This window comes from Somniosus microcephalus, chromosome 15 (assembly GCF_052327205.1).
Source record: "Somniosus microcephalus isolate GS21.2 chromosome 15, FLI_Smic_1.0, whole genome shotgun sequence".
Lineage (NCBI taxonomy): Eukaryota > Metazoa > Chordata > Chondrichthyes > Squaliformes > Somniosidae > Somniosus > Somniosus microcephalus.
In genome coordinates this window covers 124,167,949-124,190,318 of record NC_141001.1, presented here as the reverse complement: position 1 = coordinate 124,190,318, position 22,370 = coordinate 124,167,949, and the positions used below count along the sequence as shown (strand labels likewise).

Genomic DNA, 22,370 nt, shown 5'->3' with positions numbered 1-22,370 from the left:
GCGGTGATTTGAGCAAAAGTTTCCAAAGAAGTGACCACCAAAGGCTGTGTGTGGGGCGAGGGGTGGTGAGGAGGGGGTGGCACTGAGCAGTCGAACAGGCTGGTGCCAGGCTCCAGGCTGGGGCTAGGCTGAAAACCACGAGAATAATCAGCCAGGGCGTCTGCGCCTGCTCACTACCCAGCTACGCATGTGCGGGCGCCGGGCGAGAGCGAGCTGCAACCTCCTCTGGTCTACTCGCCCTGAGCTCTCGCCAGAGGTGAATTTCCCCGGTGGGTGGGGGACCGGTACCGGCCTTGGTGGAGGAGCCCGTCAATCTCCGGAGGATGGAGGTCAATTCACCCCCAACGCCCCGACTCTCTCTCTCACTGGTTTCATTCGGTGCCATGGCACCCGATTGCCCAGAGAGTCAGTGGCGGAAATAAACCCGGCAAATAAAAAGAGGAATTAAAAAATATAAGACAGTCACTGATAAATCCAATGGGGCATTCAGGAGAAACCTCTTTACCCAGAGAGTGGTGAGAATGTGGAACTCGCTGCCACAGGGAGTGGTTGAGGCGAATAGTATAGATTCATTTAATAGGAAGCTGGATAAACACATGAGGGAGAAAGGAATAGAAGGATATGGTGATGGGGTGAGATGAAGAGGGGTGGGAGGAGGCTGGTGTGGAGCAAACACACCGGCACGGAGCAGAGGGGCCGAATGGCCTGTTTCAATCTGTAATTCTGTGTAAAATAAAAGCCAGTGAGAAAGATCCTATTTTTAATTGTTTTCCAAGAGGGAGTTGCCTGCATTCGAAATGAGCAAGGATCGGACGAGAGAATGCCACAGGGAGCGGAGGAGACTGTAACCCATCCTGCATCATTCGCAGGTAATCAAAAGCTGATGCACAGCATCAAATGTAAAGCGAGCACGGTTATCGCGGTTCATGGAGATACTGCACCGTGACCTTTGAATGTACAGACATAGCGGGGACGTGCATATATCCCAGTCAAACTGGCAAGCCTCAGTTTACGAGTTCGGACATTAGCCGCTTCAGGGGCTCCAGTTGCTGCAGGTTAGCGAGCCGCTTCCGAACATTACCACAAGGCAACGCACTTCACACAAACACACCTTCCGGGTTCAGGCTGGACACCAGCGGGTTCTGCAGGTTTCGGGGGTTCCCCAGGAAATGTTTCGCTGTCTGCCGTGGCGAGGAGTCGATTTCGGAAATGTGAATATCTGTAAAAAAATAAATAAATAAAATGAAATGGGTTGTAAGTTTCACACTTGGTTCGGTGAGTCAATGTAACCGTCACACGAAAGATGACACGAAACTGGGAAATGTAGTAAACAGTGAGGAGGACAGTAACAGACTTCAGGAGGACACAGACTGGTGAACTGGGCAGACACAGGGCAGAGGAAATTTAACGCAGAGAAGTGTGATGTGATGCATTTTGGTAGGAAGAGGCAATATAAACTAACTGGTGTAATTCTAAAGGGGTGCAGGAAGAGAGAGGCCTGGGGGTGGACGTACACAAATCGCTGACGGTGGCGGGACAGGTTAAGAAGGCCGTGAAAAAGGCAGATGCGATCCTGGACTTTAATAATAGAGGAACAGAGGACAAAAGCAAGGATGTTCTGCTAAACCCTTATAAAAGACTGGGTAGGCCCCAGCTGGAGTATTGTGCCCAATTTAGGAATGTGTTCAAAATCATGAAGGGTTTTGATGGAGTAAATAAGGAGAAGCTGTTTCCAGTGGCAGGAGGGTCGGTAACCAGAGGACACGGAGTGAAGGGAATTAGCAAAAGAACCAGAGGGAGATGAAGAGAATTTTTTATTTTTTTATTTTTTTAAACTGGTTACCGACCCTCCCGCCACTGGAAACAGTTTCTCCTTATTTACTCCATCAAAACCCCTCATGATTTTGAACACCTCTATTAAATCTCCCCTTAACCTTCTCTGCTCCAAGGAGAACAACCCCAGCTTCTCCAGTCTCTCCCCATCACTGAAGTCCCTCATCCCTGGAACCATTCTGGTCAATCTCCTCTGCACCCTCTCCAAGGGCTTCACATCCTTCCTGACTGAAGTGGATGAATTAACTGGGCCGAATGGCCTTGCCTACCCGCAGTGGTCTTGTCCAACCCTCGCTCTGCATGCAGGTCTGCAGACCCCTCCCCTGACTCCTGCTGGGTGTCCTTTGGCCCCCCCCTCCCCTGTTACCGAATCACCCTGGGATGGTTGGCCATGTTGGAGGCTTGTGTGCGGGAGTGAGAGGTTACCGTGACGGTGGCCAATTCCTCACCTCCGTTCCGGTGACTAGACGGCAGTTGCTGGTTGGCTTCCCCCGTCGTTGTCTCCTCGTCGGTTCGTGTCTGGACTCCGACAGTCCCGGTCTGCTGGATAAACTGCTGTAAGTTACACTGTCTCAGCTCTTTATTTAACTCCTCCAGCTCTTGTGTTTTGGCCTAAAAACACGAGTCTCATTCAGAAATCGAGAACAAAAAACAGAAGATAGGCAAATACCATTCAATGACGAACTAGTGCTAATTGAAGCAAAGAATCCAGACCTCAAATTATAAGAGGGTCAAACATAACGGGCGCGCGGCGGAGCAGAGGGGCAGCACCAGGTGGGAGTTGGGCAAGGGGAGACCAGCTCTGTTCACAATGCTTGGTGTCAGTCATGGCTCAGTGGATAGCATTCTCACCTCAGTCAAAATCATCAAGTCTCACCCCAGAGACTCGAGCGCATAATCCAGACTGACACTCCCCGTGCAGTACTGAGGGAGCACCGCACTGTCGGAGGGGCAGTACTGAGGGAGCGCCGCACTGTCGGAGGGACAGTACTGAGGGAGTGCCGCACTGTCAGGGGGGTAGTACTGAGGGAGCGCTGCACTGTCGGAGGGGTAGTACTGAGGGAGTGCTGCACTGTCGGGGGGTAGTACTGAGGGAGCGCTGCACTGTCGGGGGGTAGTACTGAGGGAGCGCTGCACTGTCGGAGGGGCAGTACTGAGGGAGCGCCGCACTGTCAGGGGGGTAGTACTGAGGGAGTGCTGCACTGTCAGGGGGGTAGTACTGAGGGAGCGCTGCACTGTCGGAGGGGCAGTACTGAGGGAGCACCGCACTGTCGGTGGGGCAGTACTGAGGGAGAGCCGCACTGTCAGAGGGGCAATACTGAGGGAGCGCCGCACTGTCGGAGGGGCAGTACTGAGGGAGCGCCGCACTGTCGGAGGGGCAGTACTGAGGGAGCGCCGCACTGTCGGAGGGGCAGTACTGAGGGAGCGCCGCACTGTCGGAGGGGCAGTACTGAGGGAGTGCTGCACTGTCGGAGGGGCAGTACTGAGGGAGCGCCGCACTGTCGGAGGGGCAGTACTGAGGGAGCGCTGCACTGTCGGAGGGGCAGTACTGAGGGAGTGCCGCACTGTCGGAGGGGCAGTACTGAGGGAGCGCCGCACTGTCGGAGGGGCAGTACTGAGGGAGCGCTGCACTGTCGGAGGGGCAGTACTGAGGGAGTGCCGCACTGTCGGAGGGGCAGTACTGAGGGAGTGCCGCACTGTCGGAGGGGCAGTACTGAGGGAGCGCCGCACTGTCGGAGGGGCAGTACTGAGGGAGCGCCGCACTGTCGGAGGGGCAGTACTGAGGGAGCGCCGCACTGTCGGAGGGGCAGTACTGAGGGAGTGCCGCACTGTCGGAGGGGCAGTACTGAGGGAGCGCTGCACTGTCGGAGGGGCAGTACTGAGGGAGTGCCGCACTGTCGGAGGGGCAGTACTGAGGGAGCGCCGCACTGTCGGAGGGGCAGTACTGAGGGAGCGCCGCACTGTCGGAGACGTTAAACCGAGGTCCCGTCTACTCTCTCAGGTGGACGTAAAAGATCCCAGAGGCACTATTTTGAAGAAGAGCAGGGGAGTTCACCCCTTGTCCTGTTCAATATTTCTCCCTCAACAACAATGACTCCTGTGACCCTGCATGAATTGACCAGGACAGCACGGAGAAGCTGCGAACCTCCTGGCTAAACGGAGCAACAGCTCGTGTTCACCACAGGGTGGCACCAAAGATCCGTAGCAGCTCTGAAGGAATTTGTGTTCTGAAATCAAGACAGACTTGCCTCCTTCCCTCCACTCCCTCCCCGCCCCACTCCACTCACTCCCTCCCTCTCCGCCCCACTCACTCCCTCCCTCCCTCTCCGCCTCTCTCCCACCCTCCCTCTGTGTTAATGGTCATTTTATTTTAAGGAAGTTACACATTTCGAAGCGGAGAAGGAAGCTGTTACGTTTGTGACAGCAGCGTGGAGTGTGGAAAGCCACACGAGCCTCAGTTGTAACCCATCTATTCTGCTCGCTCTGTTCCCTCCCCCCACCCCCTTGCAAAATGGAAGTTTTTGTAAAACCTGGACTTTGTAATCCAGTCTCTGGGCCGGGCTGGAAGCAGGTTTCATTGCTGAGGGAATAACAACAGAAAACGCTGGAAAAACGCAGCAGGCCAGGGCAGCATCCGCAGAGAGAGAAACAGAGTCAACATGTCAGGTCGAAGACCCTTCGTCAGAACTGGAAAGCAAGTTTAGGGGCTGGGAAAAGGGGGAGGGGATGAAAGAACAAAAGGGAAGGTCAGTGATAGGATAGAAAGCAGGAGAAAGGGAAGGTCAGTGATAGGATAGAAAGCAGGAGAGATTGAGAGATATTCAAGGCGAGAGGAGGTGGTAATGGGACAGGTAAAGGAACAAAGGATGGCTCTAGATGGGGTGTGAATTGCGCTGGCAGAGTGAGGGACCGCTGCCATGTGGGAGAGAACAAAGGGCACAAACAAAAAGTGTGGATAAAAATATATACGATAGGGGCCGAGGTTACGATCTGAAATTGTTGAACGCGATGTTGAGTCCAGAAGGCTGTAAAGTGCCTAATCGGAAGATGAGGTGCTGTTCCTCGAGTTTCCGCTGAGCTTCACTGGAACAATACAAGAGGCCGCGGACGGTGAGGTGGCTGCGAGCTTCGGAGCGGGGCCACGGCCTGAGACCGGCCCGCGTCTCGTTTCTGGGGTTGTGTGTCACCTTGTTCGAGAACAGTGTGTGTCGGGAGGTGACAGATCTAGAACAGGGCATCAGCGGGCACAGTGTGAACATGAACAGTTCCCATGGATTGGAGGGTAGCTAATGTAACCCCACTATTCAAAAAAGGTGCTAGAGAGAAAACGGGGAATTATAGACCGGTAAGCCTGACATCGGTAGTGGGGAAAATGCTAGAGTCCATTATAAAAGATGTAATAGCAGAGCACTTGGAAAACAATGACAGGATCGGACAAAGTCAACATGGATTTACAAAAGGTAAATCGTGCTTGACTAATCTACTGGAATTTTTTGAGGATGTAACTGGTAGAATAGATAAGGGAGAACCAGTGGATGTGGTGTAGTTGGACTTTCAGAAGGCTTTCGATAAGGCCCCGCATAAGAGATTAGTGTGTAAAGTTAAAGCACATGGGATTGGGGGCAAGGTACTGACTTGGATAGAGAACTGGTTTGCAGACAGGAAGCAAAGAGTTGGAATAAACGGGTCTTTTTCCGAGTGGCAGTCAGTGACTAGTGGGGTACCGCAAGGATCGGTCCTTGGACCCCAGCTATTCACAATATATATTAATGATCTAGACGAGGGAACTAGATGTAATATCTCCAAGTTTGCAGATGACACAAAGCTGGGTGGGCGTGTGTACTGCGAGGAGGATGCCGAGAAACTCCAGGATGATTTGGACAGGTTGGGTGATTGGGCAGAAGCATGACAGATGCAATATAACGTGGATAAATGCGAGGTTATCCACTTTGGTGGCAAAAACAGGAAGGCAGATTATTATCTGAACGGCAATAGATTGGGAGAAGGGGAAGTGCAACGAGACCTGGGTGTCCTTGTGCACCAGTCACTGAAGGTAAGCATGCAGGTGCAGCAGGCAGTTAAGAAGGCAAATGGTATGTTGGCCTTCGTAGCAAGAGGGTTCGAGTACAGGAACAAGGATGTCTTGCTGCAGTTGTACAGGGCCTTGGTGAGACCACACCTTGAGTATTGTGTGTAGTTTTGGTCACCTTATCTGAGGAAGGATGTTCTTGCCATGGAGGGAGTGCAGCGAAGATTCACCAGACTGATACCTGGGATGGCAGGAATGACATATGAGGAGACATTGGGTCCATTGGGCTTATATTCACTGGAGTTTAGAAGAATGAGAGGGGATCTCATTGAAACTTATAAAATTCTAACAGGACTAGACAGACTAGATGCAGGAAGGATGTTCCCGATGGCGGGGGAGTCCAGAACTAAGGGTCACAGTCTAAGGATAAGGGGTAAGCCATTTAGGACTGAGATGAGGAGGAATTTCTTCACCCAGAGAGTGGTGAACCTGTGGAATTCTCTACCACAGAAGGCAGTTGAGGCCAATTCATTAAATATATTCAAGAAGGAGTTGGATATATTTCTTAAGGCTAAAGGGATCAAGGGATATGGGGAGAAAGCAGGGACCGGGTACTGAATTTGGATGATCAGCCATGATCTCATTAAATGGCGGAGCAGGCTCGAGGGTCCGAATGGCCTACTCCTGCTCCTATCTTCTATGTTTCTATGTCTATACCGATCGAAAAATAAAAAGACTTGCATTTCCACAGCACCTTTCACAACCTCAGGACATCCCAAAGTAGTACTTTTTTTTTTTTTTTTTTTTTTTGAAGTGTAGTCACTGTTGCAAAGTAGGAAACACGGTAGCCAATTTGTGCACAGCAAGATCCCACAAAGAGCCGGCACAGGCACGATGGGCCAAATGGCCTCCTCCTGTTCCTATATTCCATGGATGATCTGTACCTTAACCCCATTTACCCGCCTTGGTTCCGTAACCCAACCAAAATCGAGTCTTGAAAGTTTAATTTGACCTCCAGTAGCCAGAGTCTTTTGGGATCTCGAGTGTTCTTTGGGGACAGCAGGTCCTGTGGTGACTGGAACCAAGGGGCCTGCTTATGGATAAACCTGGGCTAATAGTGCGGGTGGAATGAGCGTTTCTGCTGATCTTCACTTGAAGTTACGGCAGGAGATGGCGAGACGACCCCCTCCCGGGGAAATCCCAGGGGTCCGCGTCGATTGAGAGGAGCGAGACAGGCGCGATGCCACTGCAGTCGAATAGCCGCTACACTTACCGTCTAGCTGACAGCTGAAGAACGGGCAGTGGGGTGAGGGATGGGAAGACGCTCAGTGCCTAGGGAACTCGTGCAGTGGGACAGGGCGGGGCGGGGCGGGGGGGGTGGAGTGGGCAGGGCGGCGAGACTTTAATAAGAGACGAATAATTCCTGTTGCAAGGAGGTGACCGTGTCACAAACAGCAGCTGGGAAATAATGGAGCTGTTTCTTGCCTTCTAACGGCAATAAATAAAGAGGGGAACAGGAGGAGAGCAAAGCCTCTTCCTAAATTTAAACTGCAGCAATACTACAGACAGAAACCTAAACCTTTATAAATCATGGTTTAGGCCTCAGCTGGAGTATTGTGTCCAATTCTGGGCCCCGCACTTTAGGAAGGATGTCAAGGCCTTGGAGAGGGTGCAGAGGAGATTTACTAGAATGGTCCCAGGGATGAGGGACTTCAGTTATGTGGAGGGACTGGAGAAGCTGGGATTGTTCTCCTTGGAGCAGAGAAGGTTAAGGGGAGATTTAATCGAGGTGTTCAAAATCATGAAGGGTTTGGATAGAGTAGATCGAGAGAAACTGTTTCCAGTGGCAGGAGGGTCAGTAACCAGAGGACACAGAGTGAAGATCATCAGCAAAAAGACCCAGAGGGGAGATGAGGAGATTTGTTTTCACGCAGTGAGTTGTGAGCTGGAACGCGCTGCCTGAAAGGGCGGTGGAAGCAGATTCAATAGTAACTTTATAAAGGGAATTGGATAAATACCTGAAAAGGAGAAATTCACAGGGCTGTGGGGAAAGAGCAGGGGGGAGTGGGACTAATTGGAGAGCTCGTTCAAAGAGCTGGCACAGGCATGATCGGCCGAATGGCCTCCTCCTGAGCTGTGATACTATGAATTCTCCCCCCACAGGCTCAAAGATATAGCAGCGTCTCAGTCTCACCTGCAATCTCCTGTCGGCCTCCTCTAACGTCCTCTCCACTTCAATGATTGCTGTCTGTATTTGCTGGTTCTGTTGTGTTTTTGCTTCGATCTCCGCCCTCACTCGGGCGATGGCCTCCCTCGTGTTGGTCTGACTCACTCTGTGGGCGGCCCTCAGCCGCCTCGCTCGCTCGCCCTCCTGCACGATCTCCTTGTCCAAGAGTTCGGTTCTGCTGCTGCAATCGTGCAGCCTCTGCATGTTCTCCCTGAAACTCTTCTTCAGCTCGCCCAGGTGCCTCTGCAGCTCCCTCTCCTGCTCCTGCTCCAGCCGGAGCTCCCTCTCCCAGAACTGCTCTTCCTCAAGCTCCTGCTCGTTCTTCCTGACCGCCTGCTCCAGCTGCAACAGCCGTTTCTCAAAGTCGGCAATGCCCGGCTGCTCCCAGGATTTGATCTCGCAATCGAAGGACTCGTGTTGGGCGGAGAACAAGTGCAGCTTCTCCTGCTGAACTAGAATCAGTTTAAAGAGATCCTCCTTGCTCGGAGGAGGCTGGACGACCTTTTCTTGGCCCTCTGCCCCGCCTGGCTTCTTCCCCCTCCATTTGTTCCGGAAGGTGAGATCGGACACTCCCAGCGTCCCGCCCGTGAAGGTCAGGGATTTCCTCGGCTCCCGCCGTTTCGGGAGCTCGGATTTGGCGGGAAGGAGGGGAAGGTCCCGGGGCTCCACACCGTTGCTGGACACGGGCCTCTCGGACTGGCTGGCGCCCGTGCGGCGCAGCAGAAAGCAGACGTCGTTGGCGTACTGCCCACACTTGGCCAGCAGCTGCAGCGGACTCTCGCTGGCCAAGAGCTGCCGCTCGCTGTCGCGCAGCCTCTGGATCAACACATAGCGGCCCGTCTGACCTGCAGCGGGAGGAAGGTTCAAATGTCAGAGTTCAAATTGACGCGGTTTGCGCGCGGCGGGAGGTTTGGGGGGGGGGGGGGGGGGGGAGGTGTCCGGCAGGATCGAGCTCGGAGTCTCCAGGAATTAAAGATGGAGAGGCTGGAGAAGCTGGGATTGTTCTCCTTAGAGCAGTGAAGGTTAAGGGGCGATTTAATAGGGGTGTTCAAAATCATGAAGGATTTTGATGGAGTAAATAAGGTGAAACTGTTTCCAGTGGCAGGAGGGTCGGTAACCAGAGGACACAGATTGAAGATAATTGGCAAAAGAACCAGAGGGGAGATGAGGAGAAATGTTTTTACGCAGCGAGTTGTTGTGATCTGGAACGCGCTGCCTGAAAGGGCAGTGGAAGCAGGTTCAATAGCAACTTTCAAAAGAGAATTGGATAAATACTTGAAAAGGAGAGATTTGCAGGGCTCTGGGGGAAGAGGGACTAATTGGAGAGCTCGTTCAAAGAGCCGGCACAGGCACGATGGGCCGAATGGCCTCCTCCTGTGGTTTAAGCAGAGGGGTAGAAACTGTGCCCCGCTGCGGCAGTTTTCCGAGCAAGAAGGACCAATTTTGCGGGGCCATGCCCTGTGCCCCCAAGGATGTCTGGAGAACGTCCGGAGCCAAGCCAGCCTCAGACGATATTCAGGAGTCCCGAGTGGCGGCCCTACACAGGCATTGGGCCTCTTCCTGACCATATTCAAGAGCCCAGCGCCTGTTTAGGGACTGGTCAGTGAAACGGGCTGTCCGAGCAGTCTGTCCGCTCAGCTCTTTGCTCCCTAATGCCGCCTAAAGGCAAGTACATTTGTTTGAACTTTACCTTTTCATAGTGCTGGGGTTCGGGGGTTGGTGGGGGCCGGGGGTCTCCTGCAGCCCGCTGCCAGCCCACGATCGCCCCCCACAGCCCGCTCTCCCTTCCCCCCTCTCCCAGTGAGACAGCCTGGCCGATTTCGTCCTCGGGGAAGCGGTGTGCTGGCAATGGAGGCCCGATCGGCGCCTGCAGCTCTCCGGCAATATGCCGATGAGGCCCAATTTTGGGCGAGTCTCGGGCCCACGCCTTCTGGCGCGTGCTCCCAGCCCACCCCATTTCTAGCCGAAACAAATTTCCACCCCTTACCATCCAAAAGCAACGAGGTAAGGATGCACTGGTTAGAATATTGTGTCCAGGTTTTGGAGCCTTACTTTAGGAAGGATGTCAAGGCCTTGGGGCGGGTGCAGGAGGGAATAACCGAGATGACTCCAGGAGTTTATATCAATGATCTAGACTTGAATGTAGGGGGTATGATTAAGAAGTTTGCAGATACAAAAATTGGCCGTGTGGTTGATAATGAAGACGAAAGCTGCAGACTGCAGGAAGATATCAATGGACTGGTCAGGTGGGCAGAACAGTGGCAAATGGAATTCAATCTAGAGAAGTGTGAGGTAATGCATTTGGGGAGGGCTAACAAGGCAAGGGAATACACTATAAATGGTAGGACACTGAGAAGTGTAGAGGAGCAGAGGGACCTTGGAGTGCATGTCCACAGATCCCTGAAGGTAGCAGGACAGGTGGATCATCATCATCATAATCATCTTTATTGTCATTGTTAGTGCACAAGTGCAGTACAACGAAATGTAGGCTTGCGGCTCCCGAGAGTGTACATTTAGATTAAGACATTTAAACATTCAACATACATTTGGCTTGTAATACATTAACATAAACATAACCATAATAAAGTGCATTGGCAGATGTGCAGGCTTTAGAGTTTATTTGTGGAGTTCAGTAGGATGACAGCCCTGGGAAAGAAGCTGTTCCTAAATCTGGTCGTTCGGGTGCGAATGGTGGTTAAGAAGGCATACGGAATACTTTCCTTTATTAGCCGAGGCATAGAATACAAGAGCAGGGGGGTTATGCTTGAACTGTATAAAACACTAGTTAGGCCTCAGCTAGAATACTGCGTGCAGTTCTGGTCACCACATTACAGGAAGGATGTGATTGCACTAGAGAGGGTGCAGAGGAGATTTACGAGGATGTTGCCTGGGCTGGAGAATTTTAGCTATGAGGAAAGATTGGATAGGCTGGGTTGTTTTCTTTGGAACAGAGGAGGCTGAGGGGAGATTTAATTGAGGTGTATAAAATTATGAGGGGCCTAGATAGAGTGGATAGGAAGGACCTATTTCCCTTAGCAGAGAGGTCAATAACCAGGGGGCATAGATTTAAAGTAATTGGTAGAAGGATTAGAGGGGATTTGAGGAGAACTTTTTTCACCCAGAGGGTGGTGGGGGTCTGGAACTCACTGCCTGAAAGGGTGGTCGAGGCAGAAACCCTCATCACATTTTAAAAGTACTTGGATGTGCACTTGAAGTGCCGGAACCTACAGGGCTACGGACCAAGAGCTGGACAGTGGGATTAGGCTGGAGAGCTCTTTGTCGGCCGGCACAGACACGATGGGCCGAATGGCCTCCTTCTGTGCTGTAACTTTCTATGATTCTGTGGCGAGGGACTTCAGTTATGAGGAGAGACTGGAGCAGGTTGGAGATCTGATAGAGGGGTTCAGAATTCCGAGGTGCTTTAACAGGGTAAATGGGGATAAACCGGTCGGTGAATCAGCAAATGGAGCGAATAAATTTAAGCTCATCACCAAATAAACAACTGAGGAAGTTGGGAGAATTTATTTTTACAGAGCGCTGTTCGATCATGGACTGTGGGAATCTGAATCCATGCTAACTTTTCAAATGAAATTGGATAACTATTTGAAAAAGCAAAATGACCAGGTTGCGGGGGAAGGGAGCAGAGAAGCCCCTTCGCAGAGTCAGATAGGACGAGTGATTCTAAAAGGAATTGGACGGATTGCACAGGGTGCGAGGCCGAGATTCCCCCCCGCAGTGTTCTCTTTGTGCAACTTGGGAGCAGGTACAAACCCTCGCTTCTTGTAGGGCCCATTAACAGCCTCCTCTTCCTTGTATTTGTCGGGGAAGCTGAGCAATGAATTATTCTCAGTGGAGGGCAGACGCTGGATAGCCTGGGTGCGACGGGCCGAGCTGGGAGTGGTTTATGTCACTGGGCCAGTAATCCAGAGAACGCGAGTTCGAATCCCACCACAGGCAGTTTGAGAATTTGAACTCAGTTTAATGTGTAAATGAAAAGCGGGGTCGCAGTAAAAGCGACCATGAGGCTGTCGGATTGTCGTGTAAACCCAACTGGGTCACTGATGTCCTTCAGGGAAGGAAACCTGCCGTCCTTACCCAGTCTGGGCCGGTCGGTGACTCCAGACCCACAGCAGCGCGGTTGACTCTGAAGTGGCCGAGCGAGACACTCAGTTGTATCAAAACCACCACCTTCTCGGGGAGACGAGGGACGGCGGCGCCCACACCCCCCAGAATGAAAAATAATTTTATAAGCCAGGACCACAGCCTGTTCTAACTCCCTGACTGCGAGAGAGCCCGGAGTGAGCTCAAGGAGCTCTGCTCCGGCCTGGAGTCCTCGCTGGGATGGTGAGACGTGGCGTCTGATTCTCGTTTCCAGCTGTGATTTTTTTTTAATGCTGGCACGGGTAGAAAATTATTCCGCTGATGCACGAGAATACTCACAAACCAGCATTAACGGGACAGTGAAAGGGGCAATGAATCTTACATTTATTGGCAATGATTGGAATGTAGCACCATCAGCGAGATTACAGAGTGACCTGCAAAAGGCATCGCTAGATCCAGATCGCCAGCTCGGAGTCGCTCAGCAAACACACTTTCATTTTCAAGGAGTCAAAATGGCGTAAAGAACTGGATCAATAACGTTGGCCTCTCGCTGCTTCCGGCAGAATTAATATCCAACATCTACAACCTACCGATAGCGCGCCCACCAGAACCACACTGATCTCTCTACCTTACCATAGTGACAGACCCAACATTTACCCCTCCATGGCCTCACTCCTCCCAATCTCTAACCTCCTCCAGCCCGCCAATCCTCCGAGAGCTCTGCGCTCCTCCAATTCTGACCCTGCGACCCCCTCACTACACCCCGCCCGACCCGTCTGACCGTGACCCCCTCACTACACCCCGCCCGACCCGTCTGACCCCGTGACCTCCTCACTACACCCTGCCCAACCCGTCTGACCCTGTGACCCCTTCACTACACCTTGCCCGACCCCTGTCTGACCCTGTGACCCCTTCACTACACCTTGCCCGACCCCTGTCTGACCCTGTGACCCCTTCACTACACCTTGCCCGACCCCTGTCCTGTTTTGGCCTTGACTGTTCGAACCTCTTACCCAGTTACTCTGGTCTGGTTCTTGCCCAAATGACAGCGGCAGAATGTGCAGTAATTGCACGAGATTTGAACCACTGTCCCATCCCAATCCAACCCATCTCATCCCAATCCAACCCATCTCATCCCAATCCAACCCATCTCATCCCAATCCAACCCATCTCATCCCAACCCATCTCATCCCATCTCATCCCAATCCAACCCATCTCATCCCAGCCTATCCCAATCCAACCCATCTCATCCCAACCTATCCCAACCTATCCCAATCCAACCCATCCCATCCCAATCCATCTCATCCCATCTCAACCTATCCCAATCCAACCCATCCCAACTCATCCCATCCCAATCCATCTCATCCCAATCCAACCCATCCCATCTCAACCTATCCCAACTCATCCCAATTCAAACCAATCCATCTCATCCCAGCTCAACCTATCCCAACTCATCCCATCCCAATCCAATCCAACCCATCTCAACCCATCCCTTTCCTACTCATCCATTCCCATCCCGATCATTCTGCCTCAGGTGCTCACCTATGGCCTGGGCAAGTGCGATCACCACCTCCTGACAGGTTGTCCCCTCGGTGACTCCACACACCACACGCTGCACTCCATCCACCCACACTTTCAGCTCCATCACTGTGCAGCTCGATACTGGCATTGGGCGGCCCTCTCAGTGCAGAGGCAGCTCTGAAACAAAGAAAGCAGATCCTGCTCTAACACACAGGTCAAAACACTGACATTAAACACTGCCGCCTAACATTTCCCTCCTTAATTTAATTTTCTGTCTTGTTATCCCTGAAGACGAACTCAGTGCTGGCACACAGTTCCACAGGCCTCCATCACCTGGTTACTCTTACTGCGTGAGTGTGGGTCCATCATGGGGCCCAGTAACCCAGGCCAGTGCTGGCGGCAGAGACTGAGTGTGAGTAACACTGAACATCGCTCAGCAGCATAGCAGGTACGGCGGGTGTTGGAAGATCAGTTTGGCTCCTTGGGTCAACACAGCAGATAAATCAGTGAGAACATTCACCATCTCAGATCCCAGCGACAGCGAGAGCTGGAGTTTGGCCATTTGTATCCTGAGATTTAATTCTCACACGGCAGCCAGAATTCAGTTTGCACAAACATGAGATTCTTTGTTGGGTGCGGAGTCCAGTCCGAGTGGATGGCCGGTGATGTTTGCATGACGTGGGGGGTTGCCAACACTCCAGGATTGGCCTGGAGTCTCCAAGAATTGAAGGTTAATCTCGAGCAAAAACCCCGAGAAACAGCATCGGGACAATAAACATTTTCATTGAACATTTTTGTTTATTAGTTTCAAAAATATTGGAGATGGGGAAAATAGTCTGACTGAGTCAAGAATCATCTAATCGGGTACGAGGAGTCTGATTGTTTCCCAATCTACGTGGAGGCGGGGCACCGTGAGGATTGACATGTCGGGCGACCAATGGCGGGAGCGGGCAGTCATGTGATGAAATCTCCAGGAATACGTCCAACCAGAGTTGGCAACCTATCACTGACGTCTGGCGTCATGGCAACAGGCTGCAGGCAGACGGAGTCACTCGCATTAACAGGCCAGCTCCAAGGAGACCCGGAACCGGGAACAGGCTGGGAGAACGGACGGAAGGCGAGCCCCGCGCGGCCGGGGTCATGCCAGGGTCGCTCCTGCGCGGCCGGGGTCGTGCCGCGGTGGCTGAATTCACCGTCTCCAGTGGCCGAGCAAAGTTGGCCCCCTACAGGGAGGCCCAGTCCATCAGCTGGTCAGTCGCCCGAATCCACTGCTGCCTCTGGACCAGGACCAAGCCCCGAGTCCAGGGCCACTGACCCTGGGCGGACATATTCCTGGAGGGTTCACGGCCTGACCTCCCACCTCCAGCCGCCCGGCCCGGTAACACAGCCTCTCGGGGGCCCCCCCCCCCGCCGTCTTCAACACTTCTATAACTAATAAATGAAATTGTTCAAAGAAATTGAAAAAAAGCTTATAATTCTTGTGAAAGCCCCTGTGTTTGTTCTCCCGGGTGTTGCTCGGCCGTGTCCTGGAGTCTCCAGGCGGGTTGGTGACTCCTAGTTCATATTCCCGCTGGTGACAGTGCTGTTACCATGGAGACAGGTGGGGGCCCCTTTGATTTTACACAATCCCATTTTCCCGTTTTCTCCCATTCTCCAGCACCTTCTAAATGCTGCAACCCATTCAGCAGTGAGCACCAGTGGGAGCAGAACACTCCACATTGCAATCACACCCTCAATGGACTGGCCACCAATCTCCCCCTTTATCAACCAGGTGTTTATCTGGAGATTAAGCCCTGGTGTCATCAATTTGCAACCAAGATTACAAGGGTGAATCTCGGTGTTTGTCTGTTCCTTTTATCATATTGAACACCTTCCACCAAATGCCCCTCAACCTCATCAGTTAATCGTTACTCTAGCCTTTCCTCGTAATGTCCTGGAAAGAATGTTTGAATTCTCTCTGGGATGGTTTACACCCACCCACTTCAGAGACTTGAGCCCATAATCTAGGATGACACTCACAGTGCAGTACCGAGGGAGCGGCGCACTGTCGGAGGGGCAGTACCGAGGGAGTGGTGCACTGTCGGAGGGGCAGTACCGAGGGAGCGCCGCACTGGCGGAGGGGCAGTACCGAGGGAGCGCCGCACTGGCGGAGGGGCAGTACCAAGGGAGCGCCGCACTGGCGGAGGGGCAGTACCGAGGGAGCGCCGCACTGGCGGAGGGGCAGTACCGAGGGAGCGCCGCACTGGCGGAGGGGCAGTACCGAGGGAGCGCCGCACTGGCGGAGGGGCAGTACCGAGGGAGCGCCACACTGTCTCTTGGATGAGACATTAAACGTAAGACATTAAACCGAGGCCCCGTCTGCCCTCTCAGGTACATGTAAAAGATCCCATGGCACTATTTTGAAGAGGAGCAGGGTGTCATGGGCCAATATTTATCCCTCAATCAACATCACTAAAACAGATACGATAGCAAAATACTACAGATGCTGGAAATCTGAAATAACAATAGAAAATGCTGGAAAAACTCAGCAGGCCAGGCAACATCCGTGGAGAGAAATTCGAGTCGAACCGTTGACTCTGTTTCTCGCTCCACGGATGTTGCCGGGCCTGCTGAGTTTTTCCAGCATTTTCTGTTGTTATTTCACTAAGACAGATGATCCGGTCATTATCACATTGCTGTTTGTGGGAGCTTGCTGTGCGCAAATTAGCTGCCGCGTTTCCTACATTACAACAGTGACTGCACTTCAAAAAGTACTTCATTGGCTGTAAAGCGCTTTGGGACGTCCTGAGGTGGTGAAAGGCGGGGGAGAAATACAAGTCCTTTCTTTTGCTAATCCCACACAAATAATACAGCTCGACTCTGTACAAGAATATTAGACTGACAAATAGCTCTTTGGCGCAGGTGTTTTTGTTATCACTATAGTCAAATATCCAGTGGATAGGTTAGTGTGAATCACTCCCTGCTCCTGCTGCACACCCAGCCTCTAGGGTTCGTGACAGAACATTGCCATTGGACACGAGTCATGGTAACAGTGTGCGGTCTCCCTCTGGATATGTCTAAATAAAACTCAGTCTCCAGAGGGAGCGAGAGAGAGAGAGAGCAGGAGAGAGGGGGAAGAGAGGGTGAGGGAGACTGGGGAGAAAAAGAGAGAGACAGGGAGAAAGAGTGAAAGAGAGAGAGGACAGGGTGAGGAGGAAGGAGAGATGTAAGAAGTCACACAACACCAGGTTATAGTCCAACAGCTTTATTTGAAATCACAAGCTTTCGGAGCGCTGCTCCTTCTTCAGGTGAAGTGGAGAAATGCATAAAGACACAGCTTATATAGTCAGAGAATCATGTCAGATGTTTACAGGTAACCTTTCCAACTGCCATTTATCACACCTCGGCAGAGAGATAATCACAGCAGTCAAAGGTGTGAATGGTGTCCAAACAGGTCAGTCAGGGAAACATTACATCAAAGAACAATGAGGTGGGGTCACAAGGGGTCAAATATTGCAGATGTTGGGGTCTGTATGAAAAACAAAAAGACAAAAAACATTTTTTTTGGCTGGAAATCACAGCAGGTCCGGCCGCATCTGTGTAGAGAACAAGCCAATGTCGACTCGAGTCTGGATGACCCTGCATCAGGTGGGGTTACATGTAGCGTGACATGAACCCAAGATCTCGGTTGAGGCCGTCCTCCATTCTCCAAGGTGGAGCATTCTCCAAGGTGGCCTTCGAGACACACGACAACGCAAAATCGTCGAGCAGAAACTGATAGCCAAGTTCCGCACCCATGAGGACGGCCTCAACCGAGATCTTGGGTTCATGTCACGCTACATGTAACCCCACCTGATGCAGGGTCATCCAGACTCGAGTCGACATTGGCTTGTTCTCTCTACACAGATGCGGCCGGACCTGCTGTGATTTCCAGCCAAAAAAAATGTTTTTTGTCTGTTTTTTTGTTTTTCATACAGACCCCAGCATCTGCAATATTTGACCCCTTGTGACCCCACCTCATTGTTCTTTGATGTAATGTTTCCCTGACTGACCTGTTTGGACACCATTCACACCTTTGACTGCTGTGATTATCTCTCTGCCGTGGTGTGATAAATGGCAGTTGGAAAGGTTACCTGTAAACATCTGACATGATTCTCTGACTATATAAGCTGTGTCTTTATGCATTTCTCCACTTCACCTGAAGAAGGAGCAGCGCTCTGAAAGCTTGTGATTTCAAATAAAGCTGTTGGACTATAACCTGGTGTTGTGTGACTTCTTACATTTGTCCACCCCAGTCCAACTCCAGCATCTCCACACCAGGAAGGAGAGAGAATGGGTGCAAGGGGGAAAAAAAAAGAGATCTAAAATTTTTAAAATGCAGAATAGGTTTTCAAAAATCTGTTGAGAGCACTGGCAGTGCAGCTAGCCGAGGTGTTTGTGGAGGGGGCTCGGTTTCTGTTGCCGAGTTGGTTTCGGGGGTCGGGGAGCCTCTGTTGGGGGAAGTGAGGAGAACTGGCAGTTCGAATTCTTCACCGCAGCCAGTGCCAGCAGAACCGGGCATTTAAAACAGTTGCAACTTTTAAACTTAAAAGGTGCCCAATATTGTTTCTCAGTCAATATCGGAACTGGCAGAGATACAATTACACATTAAAGTGATTCTGCCTTTAGGGAAATTTGTTCAGCTAGGATTCTCTTTTTAATATTGAAGGGGGGAACAGAGCTACAGGTTGTTCTGATGGAACTGGTGAAACACAGACAATGTCCAGGAGGGAAATGACAGCCAGTTCCACTGGGCTAGTTTAAGCCAGGACTCGCACTCCACTGGCTGTAGGGCACTCTAGGACGTCCAGAGGTTGTGAAAGGTGCTATCCACTCCATCACCAAGACCGCCTATTTCCACCTCCGTAACATCGCTCGTCTCCGCCCCCACCTCAACCCATCCGCTGCTGAAACCCTCAGTGCCTTCGTTCCCTCCAGACTCGGCTATTCCAACGCACACCTGGCCGGCCTCCCACCCTCGGTAAACTGCTGCCCGTGTCCTAACTCATCACTGACCTACACTGGCTCCCATTCCGGCAACGCCTCAATTTTAAAATTCTCATCCTCGTGTTGAAATTCTCGCCCCCTCCCTATCTCTGTAACCTCCTCCAGCCCTACAGCCAGTGGAGTGCGAGTCCTGGCTTAAACCAGCCCAGTGACACTGGCTGTCATTTCCCTCCTGGACATTGTCTGTATTTCACCAGTTCCGTCAGAACGGCCTGCAGCTCTGTTCCCTCCTTCAATATTAAAAAGAGAATCCTGGCTGAACAAATTTCTCCACTTGCCTGGATGAGTGCAGCTCCAACAACACTCAAGAAGCTCGACACCATCCAGGACAAAACAACCCACTTGATTGGCACCCCATCCACCACCTTAACCATTCACTCCCTCCACCACCGGCGTACCGTGGCTGCAGTGTGGACCATCTACAAGATGCACTGCAGCAACTCGCCAAGGTTTCTTCAGCAACACCTCCCAAACCCGCGACCTCTACCACCTAGAAGGACAAGGGCAGCAGGCGCATGGGAACATCACCACCTCCAAGTTCCCCTCCAAGTCACACACCATCTGACTTGGAAATACATCGGCTGTTCCTTCATCGACGCAGAGTCAAAATCCTGGAACTCCCTCCTGTCGTGTATTGATTGCGAGTTTGACACCAGTCAATATGGTAATGTGCGAGTTTGACACCAGTAAATACGGTAATGTAATGTGCATTGCATTATGGGAATTACCCGGGAAAGCTGCAGTCAGCCATTTTACCAATAAAGAAAACATCGTAGTTGGAAGCCTGTCTGCCTGACTCTGATTTAATTCGACGTATCTACATGCTTGATTGAACATATTAAAGCATAGATACAACATTGGCGACGAGGATAACGGACAGAATCTTTTCAAAAAGGTAGTTGCCCAAATTTTAGTTAGCTAGGATGGAGAAGACCGGCATTCAAAATTTTGCATGCTTCGCCGAGCCAGCCACGTTGGGTCCAAGATGGACGAGGTGGTTAACGTCTTTTGAGCTTTATGTTGACGGCAAAGGACTCATTATCGACGATACCTCTACAACTGCCACAAAGCAGAGGAGAAGAGCTCTACTTCTACACCTAGCAGGACCAGATGTCCAGGATATCTTTTCGACTCTACCGGACACAGGAGCCAGCAGACTACACGGCGGCGGTTAGTGCTTTGAATCACTATTTCGTGCCCCAGGTCAACGTAGCATTTGCTAGACAGACTTTTCATAAGTTGTCAAAGAAGGCAGGTGAGACTGTGCAACAATTTGCTACTCGCTTGCGGCAGGCTGCTAAAGACTGTGCTTTTGGGGGGGATGCGGATAATCAAATAAGAGATGCTATCCTGAGTAGGTGCACGTCAGCCTATGTGCGGAGGAAATTGCTAGAGGAAGGGCATGGTCTAACGCTCGCCCACACGTTGCAATTGGCCTCACAATGTGAAAACGTCGAGGAGCAGATGTCAGCCATGTCATGTACAGAGAAGGCGGAGACAGATACTGTTCGTCGTGTTACACAGAAAAGAGGGTATTATACGAAAAGCTCGACAGAGAAACCAAAGGGAAATGGCGATAGGAACGAAAGGAAATGTGACAGATGTGGACACACAGACCACATGGGCAGAGATCCGAAATGCCCAGCACGCGGACAACGTGTCATAAGTGCAAGGGAAAGGATCATTTCTCCAAAGTATGCCGCTCAAAGGGTACAAAGAAACACAGTGTGAACAATGTAGAGGAACAAAATAACTGTGCATTTGCTGTTACTGGAAATAACGTGACAGAGAGACTTACCTTTTGTGTGGGGGGAGTAAACCTGAGAATGTTAATTGATTCGGGTGCAACTAAATGTGATAGATGAGAATACATGGGAAGGATTAAAGTCAGAACATATTAAGTGTCAGTCACATGTCCCTAAGACAGAGAGAAAGTTATTCTCTTATGCTTCTAGCCGACCACGGTCAGTTAAAGGTGTATTCACATGTGGGATTACAATAGGTAAGAGAACTGAGCAGGCAAGTTCATTGTGGTTAAAGGCCATGGAGAGCCGTTGCTAGGAAGGGAGACAGCCATGAAACTGGGAGTTTTAAAAATAGGCACAGATGTCTCAGCTGTGGTAGATGCAAGACAGCTACTAGAACAGTGGTATCCAAAGGTGTTCCAGGGAGTAGGAAGGCTGAACACAAAACAGATCAGTTTGTATATCGACCCACAAGTGAAGCCTGTGGCCCAGCCACTCAGGCGTATACCACTCAACTTAAGGGGGGCAGTAGAAGCCAAAATAAAACAATTGAGGGACATGATCGAACCTGTAACTGGTCCCACCCCATGGGTAAATCCTGTGGTTATTGTACCAAAAGCGGATAAGGATGTAAGGTTATGCCTAGACATGAGACGAGCAAACCAGGCAACAGTGAGGGAACGATATCCAATCCCCACCGTTGATGAGATACTCCAAGGTATGAACGGCTCGACGGTGTTTAGTAAGCTAGACCTGAAATGGGGTTATCACCAGCTAGAACTGACCCGAGTCACGAGAAATCACAACGTTTGCAGTACATAACGGAGTATACAGGTACAAGAGGCTGATATTCGGTGTATCTTCAGCTAGTGAGCAATATCAGTACGAGATAGCTGTGGTAAACCACTTTTATCGTTCACTATAGTTATCACTGTTATATCGTTACTCTATGGTTATCACTGTTCACACTGTTGTATCACTATACGAGGTCGCCTCTTGTCACGCTGCTATACCTGGGCTGACCACTGCTGACTCCGCCCATGACTCCACCTACCTGCCCAGGTATAAAGGTAGTCGACTGGCTGGCATTCCTCCTTGTTGTATCCGATCACCCACGAGGGTGGGCTCTGTTATTTAGCCAATAAAAACCTATAGTTACTTTCTTAACTCGTCACTTTTCATTGGATGAATTGATAGGTATATCAATTTTATTGGCTAAATTTTAAAATGTCGACACCTGAGCAGTCAAACGACCAGCCAAGCGACCAGCCAGACGCCCAGCTACAACAGCCACAGCAGCCGGCCTGGCTGCGAGCCCTCAGACCACCGTACCTGGATCTAAACCCACAGGCAGCAAACTCAGCCCTTGACTTCGAACACTGGCTGAGCTGCTTCAAAGCCTACCTGGGAGAATCCGGCGTGCCTCAGAAATCCATGCTAAGAGTTCTGAACGCCCAAGTGAGCCCTAAAGTATTCGCACTCATCCGGGACCTTAAAACATACGAGGACGCCATCAACCGGCTGAAAAGACAGTACCAAACCCCGGTAAATTCCATGTATGCCAGACACCTCCTGAGATCCCGCCCGCAACAGCCAGGAGAGCCCGTGGAGGAATTTTTACGGGTGCTACAAGCACTCGGCAGAGACTGTAACTTTAAAGCGGTAACGGCGGCAGAAAATACTGAAGACAATGTCCGCGATGCCTTCGTGAAAGGCCTGCGGTCCGACTACTCACGGCAAAGACTACTGGAAGCAAGGGACCTCGACCTGGACAAAGCTGCAGCCCTCGCTCTCTCTCTCTAGAGGTGGCCCATCGGGACCTCGAGGCATACTCAAGGTACTGTAACTTGCGACCCTGGGACTTGGGACCGACCCCGACCGCGATACC

At 51.4% G+C, this 22,370-nt stretch overlaps 1 protein-coding gene across 10 annotated transcripts in view; it reads right to left on the bottom strand.

Moving 5' to 3' along the window:
• The window catches only part of LOC147107210 (ras association domain-containing protein 8-like), a 102,275-nt gene that overhangs the window by 688 nt on the left and 79,217 nt on the right, over positions 1-22,370 (bottom strand). For 9 of the 10 annotated variants that reach the window (XM_086008408.1, XM_086008409.1, XM_086008414.1 and 6 more), the window contains 4 exons: positions 13,734-13,889; positions 8,058-8,935; positions 2,283-2,445; positions 1,112-1,219 (listed from right to left, as the gene is read on the bottom strand). In XM_086008408.1, coding sequence (XP_085864534.1) covers positions 1,112-1,219; positions 2,283-2,445; positions 8,058-8,935; positions 13,734-13,860 — 1,276 coding nt within the window. In that variant the 5' untranslated portion in view covers positions 13,861-13,889. The remainder of the gene's footprint in view (positions 1-1,111; positions 1,220-2,282; positions 2,446-8,057; positions 8,936-13,733; positions 13,890-22,370) is intronic. The other variant, XM_086008417.1, reaches the window with a different exon arrangement.